The 11,289-nt window shown below is 36.5% G+C and overlaps 2 protein-coding genes across 5 annotated transcripts in view; both read right to left on the minus strand.

The window, feature by feature from the left end:
• The window catches only part of arid3b (AT-rich interactive domain 3B), a 45,426-nt gene extending 39,703 nt beyond the window's left edge, over positions 1-5,723 (minus strand). The window contains exons 1-2 of one of the 4 annotated variants that reach the window (XM_067436926.1): positions 5,447-5,723; positions 3,624-4,298 (exon numbers count right to left, since the gene is read on the minus strand). In XM_067436926.1, coding sequence (XP_067293027.1) covers positions 3,624-4,298; positions 5,447-5,482 — 711 coding nt within the window. In that variant the 5' untranslated portion in view covers positions 5,483-5,723. Of the gene's footprint in view, positions 1-3,623; positions 4,299-4,747; positions 4,803-4,837; positions 4,897-5,446 lie in introns of those variants that run through there. The other 3 variants (XM_067436927.1, XM_067436928.1, XM_067436929.1) reach the window with 3 other exon arrangements.
• Positions 5,724-7,895: 2,172 nt separating this feature from the next.
• On the minus strand, positions 7,896-10,970 carry cox5aa (cytochrome c oxidase subunit 5Aa). Its single transcript, XM_067436931.1, has 5 exons — positions 10,782-10,970; positions 9,735-9,851; positions 9,101-9,222; positions 8,149-8,277; positions 7,896-8,053 (listed from the first exon to the last, which is right to left on the minus strand). The coding sequence occupies exons 1-4, from the start codon at positions 10,852-10,854 to the stop codon at positions 8,164-8,166; spliced, it is 426 nt and encodes a 141-aa protein (XP_067293032.1). The 5' UTR covers positions 10,855-10,970; the 3' UTR covers positions 7,896-8,053; positions 8,149-8,163.
• Between the last annotated feature and the right edge of the window lie 319 nt (positions 10,971-11,289).

The raw sequence follows: 11,289 nt of genomic DNA on the forward strand, positions 1-11,289 counted from the left end.
TATATATATATATATATATATATATATATATATATATATATATATATATATATATATATATATATATATATATATATAGGATCAATAATATTGTAGGAAAGAAGTTGAAGAAAGAAGTTGGACACATGAAAAGAAGTTGCAGAAAGAAGCGATATCACATAATCATATGCATGTAAAATAACACCAGTACCAACATTAAAGGGTTAGTTCACACAAAAATGAAATTTATGTCATTAATGACTCACCCTAATGTTGTTCCACACCCGTAAAACCTCCGTTCATCTTCGAAAGACAGTTTAAGATATTTTTTTTTACATTTTAGTCAGAGAGCGCAAGTGTACTGTCCATATGTGTCCATGTCCAGAAAGGGAATAAAAACATCAAAGTAGTCCATGTGACATCAGTTAGTTTATTAGAATCTCTTGAAGCATTGAAAATAAATTTTGGTCCAAAAATAACAAAAACTACGACTTTATTCAGCATTGTCTCTTCTGCATTTGTTTTCAAACCTCAAATAAAGATTCAAACAGTCATGAATCAGCGGATTGATTCCTGATTCGGATCACCAATGTCACGTGATTTCAGCAGTCTGACACGCGATCCGAATCATGAATCAATCCGCTGATTCATGACTGTTTGAATCTTTATTTGAGGTTTGAAAACAAACATGGAAGAGAAGACAATGCTGAATAAAGTCATAGTTTTTGTTATTTTTGGACCAAAATGTATTTTCGATGCTTCAAGAGATTCTAATAAACTAACTGATGCCACATATGGACTACTTTGATAATGTTTTTATTACCTTTCTAGACATTTTTCTTTGACAAAAACGTAGTTTATTCAGCTTTTTGTTCAAAATTTTGCATTATATATACATATATATATATATATATATATATATATATATATATATATATATATATATATATATATATATATATATATATATATATATAAAAAACTAGAATAAACCGGTTATTTGTGTTTAAAAGCAAAGGGTCTGTTCTTTCTTATGATATATTGCATGTTCAGTTATCCATACAACTAAATATTCCAGGGGCCATGACATTTATGTGAAAATGATCAAAACTAATGGCGCTGGCTCGCAAAAAAAAAAAAAGGCTTTAAAAATGCACTAAACATGAAGTGACTATAGAGCTCATTTCATAAAACCTTTCCCTCTTTACTAATGAGGTATAAGTCCAACCATCAGCCTTTTCAGAGCACTGAATCTCCTATTGTTTCCTATACACGTGGACAAGCCTATATTTGAAAAGCAGTATACAAGCCCTCAGACCACTACCCTCTATAAATACATATATAATGACATGGGTGTGATGAAAACATCACAGACCTGCCTGTCAACACACAACCATAGTTTTACTAACTTGTGCTGTTGTTACTGATCTTCCGCAAATAAAACCGCTTTTGAATGTCAGTAACCGTCAATAAAACCATGTTGGATGTTTTGTGTAAAAACACACAGTCATAAGATTAAAGACAGCAACACTTACAGAATTAAAATAGATGGCGCTTTGGAGGGGTTCGATATATATGCATAAATGTTGTGTTATTCAACGTAGCATAATAAAGTAGGATTAATGGGCTTTGATTGAAAGCATACAAATATCAAGGGCTCAAGAAGCCATAAGAGTGAGCGTATGAAATTAGAGCGATCCATTTTTCCCTGATTGATCGATCACTCAAGCGCAGCTGAGCAAACAAAGAGCTCAGACCTGAGGCCACTAAAATGGATGACAGCACTACAGGGAAATGTCTCACTCAACATAAAACCCACCAAGACAGCATTTTGAAAGATGGCTTCATCCTATCATGATTGACGCAAGTGCTTTTAAAGCACGAAATTACACTTAAGAAAACTCACAAACATGAAAATGCCAACTCATGTAGTTTCAAACCTGCATGACTTTCTTTCTTCAGTGGAAAACAAATTATATTTAAAAAAATGTCCAATGTCCAACTTTGGACCCCACTGACTTGCATTGTACAGAAAAAAATACATTTCTCAAATGTGTTCATGGGTTTAGAACAACATGAGGGCGAGTAAACGGTGGCTAAATTTTTTTATTTCGGATGAATAATCCCTTTAAATGCACTTATTTAAGAGTCCCACGTGCAATTGTCCAGTTAAGAAGATTTAAATTGTGCAAAATCTACACGTGTAAAACTGTCAGGGCGGCGCTCCGACAGCATGCGCCTGTAACATTCTCCCTCTTGTATTGCAACTTGACAGCGTGCCTCTCTGGTCACAGGCCAAGACAGCATTACTGCCAAGAGCTTGTTCTCAAGAAACACCAGCGGTAGGGGGAATGACAGAGGAAAGTGAGACGGCAAGAAGAGAGAGAGAATGAAAGCGCTCTCCTGTTGGGCCGCCTGCCAGAACGCCACACTTCAGGGATATCCAGGGACAAAAGCCTTATGTCAGGACAGAATTCCCTAAAGACTCAGGATGAACAAACGGAGAAATTAACTGACAGAGTCGAAGGGCCATGTCTGAGGGTACAGCTTGGCTCACAGCAGGACGCTATTGACGATAAGGGAAGAGGAAGACAATAGCTTCAGAAAGAAGTAGAACGCAACAAGAGGAGAGAAAAAAAACAGGCACAAATGCTTTTTCTACAATTTTGGGAGCATGCGTCCTCCTTGTGCGTTTCAGAAAACTGGAAGCGGAATTTGATCTAATTCTCATTACCATAATGCATTTGACTTTTTACATTATTTCAATTTATAAGTAAAAATAACAAATACTACCAGTTGTTTATAAATTATTTAATAACATATTCATAGCAAAATTCTTATTATCACAAGGCAGAAAAATATTTATGCATTTTTATTGATTGAGGCATCTCAATGAATGAAAATGCACACTTTTTTTTTGCCTTGTGATAATAAGAATTTTTTAGTTAATTTATATAGGTACATTTACATTTATGCATTTAGCAGACGCTTTTATCCAAAGTGACTTACAACTCAGGAGAACAGGAAGCGATCCGTCAAGAAGAGGCAACGAAGCACAGAAAGTGCCCCAAATACAAAGATTTGTATACCGTTCAGAGTAGCAAAAACCAGAAAAGGGAAGAAGAAAGGAGAAATAGTAATAGGTACTCTTAATGGTTGTAAAAATAGAAACATTTTTCTTAAAACAAACAAACAAAAAAACGAATTTTCTTCTGACATTTCCTTTTACAATCTACCCTCAAGTGTTGTACGAGTTATGATCCTATATTCTTTAACTAAACCCTTCCCTCTAAATAATGAAATACAAGTCCAACCAAATTCTATTGTACACTTTGCGGAGTACACGTATCGTTTTTGTGATAAAAAAAAAACTATCAAATGTCCTATTCAGAGCCGAAAACATTTCAGTAAGCAAAGATGACTCGATTTTAGTGGTTTCACAGTTTTTGAACATGTAAAGACTCTTTACAATTCATCTTATGATCGGACACTCCTTAAATCATGCAGTGCTGAATGAAAATATGCTGTATTGCTGCTTTTAGGTCAATAGAGATGAAGTGAAAGAAAGCACAATGCTCACAAATGCCTAACATAAAGAACAACCTCAGAGATTAATGACAAGAGATAGAAATATAGATGCAAACCTGTTTGAAGGAGTCATCGAGGCTCCAATCGCCCAGACCGTTTGGCGTGTTGAATGATTGTTGTTCGGAGAGCGAGTCTTCGGGTTCATCTTTCACCTTAGTGGTTGGTGATAGGGCACGTTTTTTAGCAGCGGAGGGTGAGGCGCCATAGACGGGGTACGGATACGGAGGGACTCCAACAACAGCTTGCTGAAGCGCAAGGCTTTGCTTCCTGAGGAACTCCAAGCCTTCACTTTCCTCTTCTTCACTGCCGTCTTCATCCATCATCTCGTCGTCGTCATCTTCGTCTCCCTCGGACCCTCTTCCCCTGTCCATCTCGTCAGCGGTGTCCTCTTCGTGTACTAGATCAGAGCTGGTTTTCATGGGCCCCCTGGCAGCTGGAGGCCCCTGACCACCTTTCAGCGCTCTGTCTCTGGAGTTTTTGCTGTAAAAATCAGGGGTTAATGGGGCACCCTGGGCCCTAGCAGAGGCCATGATGGCTTGCTGTGCAGCCAGCTGCTGGGCGTACAGAATATGGGCTTCCCTGAATTGTCTCTCCTTGCGCTCCATCTCCAGTTTAGCTTGTTGCTGTCTCTGGAGCTGCTCCATAACCGCCTCCAGTTTGACACCAGCCGAACTTCCGAAAGCCGCCTGGGAAAATGCACTAGCCAGACTACTGTCCTGAGACAAGCTGGGCTGGATTGTGGACAGAAGAAAATGAGTAAATTCCTTAATTCTGTATACAAATTCAGTCAATTTATTTTAATTTGTTTATAATTTTAACATTAAGACAACATACTCTACTAAAACAGCAGCTCAATATAATGTATTTAAAAAAATGTTTTAACGAAAAGTAAACAACTGAATAACGTAACAACAATTACTGTGTAAACAAAGCCCACGTTAACAATTTTAAGGAAAAATGCATGCACATTAAGATATATAAACGAAGTGGCTATGTAATAAAGAAGTTCTTCGATTCGAATTCCATACAAATAGGACACGAAAACGCGTAAACAAATAAGCACAAACGACAACACGAAAGAATTCAAATTCTTTGAATTTAAATAGTAAACAAATGCGTGTAAGCAAATCTTCACAACGAACGTGGCCCGGTTAGCGCTCGAATCAACGTTCACACTAACTTGAATTAGTGTTACCAGTATTTATATGTTACAAAAGGATTAAAGGCACATTCCGCAGCTCGCTTATAGCCCAGTAGTAGGCCAACCTACCTTTGACCCCCCCAATAGAGGCGACCAGTCTGGATTGTAGAACGACCGGATGTCCGGCCAAAACGGCCTCTCGCTTTACAGTTAGTTAAATAATTAATATTTAGCCAAATCCAGTCGAGTTATGCTTTTACTTTACAGCTGATTAAAGTATGGTTTGATGAGTGCGCGGAGTCACAGAAGAAATTTAGATCATCAGTGTCGAATCATGGCTGCCAAAAAGTATGGCGCTCTTCCAAAAACAATTAAGCTATTAAAAGAGAGTACGAACACACGACGCAACAAAGTATCGCGTTCTAAAGGAAACATACGGGAAAATTTTTGACTTTTAGAATTCGGCAGCACGCGAACTAGAACTTTGAAAACAAATAAACAGCACAAGTAGTATCATCAAAAAAAAATCTTAAAATCATGACGTGTACAAAGTGGATTTTCGCTACATTTATTAGCTTGATCACTCACACGAGGGTAAACAGAATAAATGTTGATTCATTGAAAATCTTGAATGTAAACATGATGCAGTATTTTATACGTTCGATGTCCGCTGATGAAATATTACAGTAGCTTATCAATACATTCAACAGGGCTCTGTGCCAACAGGACGGAACTCACCACTTGCGCTTTGCTGCTACTGGAATTGTCCACCATCACTCTTTTCCTAGATAAACCACCGTGCGTGTTTTGCTCAGCGCACCGAGTACTTTTGCATCCACCCGGACGTTTAATATCCCTTTGATAAAACGGTAATAAACCTCTTGGTGTTTGCAGAGGGAGAGCAAAAAAAAAAAAAAATACTCGACACTGGGGCCAGCCAAAGGGGAAACGCCTGACCTCACCTCCCGAACTGCGCGATCAGGGACTCCCACAGTCCCCTCGACTTTTCCTCCTCCAGCCCGGAGCCAATCCCCCCCGCACATTAACGCACATTTAAATCCCGCCCCACTGGCTCGTGCAACAAGTTACTACGTTCTTACGTTTCCCCTTTGCAAGCAACTAAGTAAAATATTTATAGCACAAAAACCGATAGGACTTAACATACACTTACGTGGCTATTTCATGGATCTATTATTAGGTTGTCATTTTTTATTTTAGACTCGAAAGTCTGACCCCAGCATAGCTAGCCTACATATGCACATGATATTTATAGAAGACCACAAAATTAACAATTCTCCGATGGAAAAAGTAAGTTTTTACCCAAGTGCCTTTTTTATGCTACACCACAACTTTCGAGTGTAATTTTGACTTTAATGTATGGTTTAAGTTCAAGGCATACCTGCTACGCCCTCTACTGATTCAAAAATGCTATAACGTTTACCTAGCCTACTCATGGTGGTGTCAAGCAGAAAAACAAAAACGGTTTACTATCCAGGCAAGCCATTTGGACTTTATTCATTTCTGGGAAATGAATTATTGATAACAACAATTACATTTTCACTAGTTAAAATGCTAATTCTTGATATCGGGAAATGTACATTCTTGATAATTAGAAGGTATTATATTTCCACTAGTAAAAATGTAAATTATTGATATCCACAATGACGTCATCATTTACAGAAATACAAATTCTTAATATCAAGAATTAATTTTTAACTAGTAAAACTGTAATTATTGATATCTGTAATTGTATTTCTACTCATTCACATTCAATTGTTGATATCAAAAAATTGATTCTTACTGGTTGAAATCCAATTTCACACATCCAAAAAAACTATTCTTACCAGTTAAAATCATTTTTGATATCAATAATAATTACATGGTTACCGGTGCAAATGTCTGTTCTTGAGCTCAACAATTGAATTGCTGTTAAAAAAAGGTATGATCAATAAGATCATGACAACATATGTGTTTACATTGCTTTAACTCATCAAAATGAGTTAAGCAATTTTTCAATCATATTTTCTCTCTTAAGTTAAACAAGATACAACTCATTTAAGTGGGTTTATTTAAGATGAAATTACTTAAACATCCACGTTGATTGTACTGAAATTTAAAGCAGCAACTTCTCATTTTTGATGTCAATAATTTGATTGTCAGTAGTGACAATGCTAATTTCTCATATTAATGTGTTTTCTACTAGTAAGAAAGCCATTTTAAACTACTTAAATAACTATTATTATTGATATATATATATATATATATATATATATATATATATATATATATATATATATATAATTGATATCAGAAATACATTTTCAGATATCAGAAACAAAAAATTTAACATGTTGAAATACATTTACATATATCAAGAAGTAACATTCCAACTGTGACAATTGAGTTCTTGATATCAGGAGTTTATATTTTTTCAGAAACCATGTCATTATTGATATCTTACACTGAATTTTGCTAATAAGAATTTAATTTCTGATATGTGAAATTGGAATTTCAACTAGTAACAAATACATTTGATATCTACAATTGAATTTGAATGGCAGCCTATGTTGACATTTAACTAGTGAAAATACAGATATCAAGAATGATAGTTTTAACTAATTGAGATATAATGCAGGATATCAAGTAAAAATCCAATTTCTGATATCAAGAAATATTTTTATTACTGAAATGTTTATATTAAATTCATATTATGGGAGTGAATTTCCAAACTGTTAGTAATCCACCCTATTTTAATGTAAGAGATGGCGCTTTAATATTTTTACCTTGGACGTGCAAGGCTTTTGCTATCGCCCGCTTCCAGTTATTTTAAGTATGAATTGTTTGTTATGCTGGTAGTTAAAATAAATAAATATATATATATATATATATATATATATATATATATATATATAAAGTATTATCATACGCTATTCATAAATACACTGGTTTGTAGCACAAATTGTTTTACAGTTTACTGTGCTTTGTTATTTTCTAGTTATTTACCTATAGCAGCTAACCTCGCACATTCACAGGAAATAATTATTTTCCAAAATTCAGTATGTTCGCAAAACATTTAACAAAGAATTGTGGATAGTTTTTAATCATTTTAAGAAACAAACAGGGAAAAAACCCTACAGTTAACACTACAAGCAAAGTCTAAAGCATCAGATAAAAGCACAAGACTGAATAAAGATATATCTCCCTTTATTAGGTCCATCAATATTTTACAAGCAAAAGAACATAATAAAGGCCAATTAAATATAACACAAACACCATGACACGAGGCAAAGACTTCAAGTACAGTGGTCTACTCAGTCCAGACAAGAGCAGCAGTCCTCTGGAAGACTGTAGGGAAAAAGGGAAGACAGAATATTCAATTAAATATAGAAAGCCCTAGAACTTTCTTAGAGAAACAATACATCCTGCGCTCTAAAACTCACCACAGTTGCAGACATCTATACTTTGTCAATGCCAAGTTCCTCAGGTGTAGGGATACCAAGCTCACTGAGGGTAGGCTGCAGCTCTTGGAGAAGATAGGGGTAGATCTCTTTGTGTGGGCCAGCTTTGTCCTGTGTAAAACAAATGAGTAGGAGTAAAAAAAAAAAAAAATTATATATATATATAATCATGTTAAATGCAGCTTCAAGTGAACAATGTCACTGTGGTGTATTGTGCAGTTGTTCAGAGCAAGGCTGTAACCATGTCTTAGTCATTGGACATGGGGGGGGGGGGGGGGGGGGTTATAGGGGTCTTATTGATTTTTTTTTTTTTTTTTTTTTTAAGAAATTAAATTATTGAAGGATTAAAAGGGATTTAAGGAAATAGAGAAAAATAAATAAGAACTGAAAGTTCCAGTTCTTTTGTAGTTATGAAGTAAACTACATAAATATGCAGTCACTCTTATTTTTGCCTAATATGTAAAAATGCAAAACGTTTCTAATCATGGAAAATCCAGTTATGACTTAATTTCATATTTTCAATTCAAATGGTGACATTTTATAAAATGCTTATACATAAAATGCTATAAAATGTCGTTTGCGTCACTTGATATTACTGTTGGTTGCTGAACGCTTTTATCGTAAAACTACTTTCATCTTACACCGCACCCTTTACTGCTATAAATAGTGTTGCGTTGGAATCCGCACTAACAGTAAGCCCGGCCTTCTTTGATTTGATTGGCCATCTCACTCATTCTGACAGTGACGAGCACTGTTATGCAGACCAACCTAAAATTTTTACTTTTGTCATCCCAGCCACATACAGAACGGTGTCTAATGGAGTACAGCGTCAAGAATATAAAATATTGGGGGGGACAATTTGGCCATTGCTAATTATTCGGGGGGACTTAATGTCTATGGTCGTTAGGGCCCTGATTCAGAGAGATTTAATGACCTTGACTGCTTCAAGAATGCGGATGGCACTGGCTAAATCGTCTAGCCTCCGACATGCTCTCAGGGCTGCATCCAGGATCTTTGGCTCAGGTACCAAGTCGTAACCGATCAAAGTGTTCATTCCTGAAGCAAAACAAAAAAGGACACACATTTACTCCACAGATGCTAGATGGGCGTCATTCTGTTGACACTGTCTTCTTTGCAAACACGTTTCCTTGTTCCAAAGATTTTATTGGTTTAAGCTACCAACGGATCAAACTAAACCAGACTTACAGGCTAGTAAACTTTAAAAAACAAACAAAAAATACAGGCTGTAACAAAATAGGTTCATTTGTAATGTTTACATATGGAAACCTACTTGTATAATGGAGTATTATAATTAGAGGGTGAGATTTCAGAAAATGCTAAAAGTCTAATATTTTTTAATTGCAACAAAAATATTTCAGGGATATAACGTTCCACAGAATTCACTTTCTGAAATATGACAATCCTAAATAGCAGCATTCAAATCAAAGATGGTTTTAAATTGAAGGTATAGCCATTAAAATACATTTATGCGAGTAAATTTACGAGCTCAGCAGTCGAATGCACAGCTGCAGATTCAAAAACAGGGTCAAAGTGCCACCGTCACCCACCTTTCCTCAGCTCCCAAGCATCGATGTCTGGCTTGTTGAAGTAAGTGACCCAGCGGGCATCAAACTCTTCATCCGTCTCCTGTTTGCCATGGGAATAAGAACGAGCAGCTATCGAAGCTGTGGAAGTAAAAGACCAGAGACCATCATAAGAGACTTGATTCAGCCTAAACAAGTAAGAGAATGACATTCAGACGATAAGAACATTGCTGTCGTGGCCAAAGTACTTCCAGGAAGTATTGTAGGTGTAAAAGGGTCATAACTCTTATAATTTTGTCTATGCAATGATTGCAAAATACTTATAATAGTGCAGTGAGATTTTTTGCTTGTTCCAGCTGGAACTGGTCCAGTTTAAGTTTGACCTATGTTACCTTGACCAATGGGGTAGTATGATTCCTAACTGTTTGCTAAAGAAGGTCAGACAATAAATCCAACTGACATCCTAAAAATGAGATGGTATGATTATGATGTGGTCTATATTCTGATCATACTATAATTGCAGCTATTATTATCTGAGATGTATCGCAGCTAATGGAAAGTGCAGTTTGCACTGAGGCAAGGTGAATTTAAGCGTATTCTTCATCTTTGGATGCACCCATGTTCTCGCACGTAGCCACTGAATACGTGATTAAACTGCTATAAAGCAAAATTATAAACCACACAGTCCGTTTGGTAGGTTTAATATGCAGAGTAATCTTTCAACCCCTCAGAATAATGTTTCAATCTGGGATGCTTTCGGTTTGAGTGTCGCGTTTCCTCCGCGCGCTGGGCCGAAGCCTCACTCTAGTGGGTCATTGCAAGGACATTGTGAGAAAAAAAACACATATATGACTTGATAAAAGACAGGGAAAACGCGATTATAACATTGAAACGCGTTACTAAAAGCCCTACATGAGCGCGTGATAATAACCTCTAAAAGGTAACCTTTCAAGCAAGCTTCGGTTAGCTTAAGTGCTAAGCTACGTTCAAGGTGTTTCCGTTAACTCTTCCTCTTATTGTCGTTTTTTCTATAAACGATTTAACAAATAATATGGCAAAATCTGCATTTACCTGTATATTGTGGCCGTGACCTTGTTAAACTCCGAGCACCGGAGACTGAGAGTCGAAGGGCGGCTCTGAACATAGTGCGGATCACCGGGTTCAAGCGCTGCTCAGACTTGAAGAACGATACGGGCTCGCGCTGTGGAGGCTATTTCAGATAGCCGATCTCTGCTAACCTGTCTATGCTGCTAACACGCGACTGTCTTGTGACTGCGCATGCGTACTTTTTTTTTTTTTTTGTCAATAAAGCAGTGTATGGTATTGACCTATGGTATGGACTCTGGCTGAAACCGAAATCTCCTCCTATACCCTCAAATATGGCATTATTTTAGGGTACAGCATTTGTAGTGGTGTCCAAATTAGTGATAGTGGACGTTATTGAGTGCACTCATTCAATCCCAAATGCACCGCAAAAACGAGTGTACAGACTATGAAAACTCAGCAGCTGAATAAAACTCATTCACTCCAAGTTAAAGTGGACTAACGTAGGGAATAGCCTAGTGCTTGAGGGTATAAG

The sequence above is a fragment of the Pseudorasbora parva genome, chromosome 25 (genome assembly GCF_024679245.1).
Source record: "Pseudorasbora parva isolate DD20220531a chromosome 25, ASM2467924v1, whole genome shotgun sequence".
Lineage (NCBI taxonomy): Eukaryota > Metazoa > Chordata > Actinopteri > Cypriniformes > Gobionidae > Pseudorasbora > Pseudorasbora parva.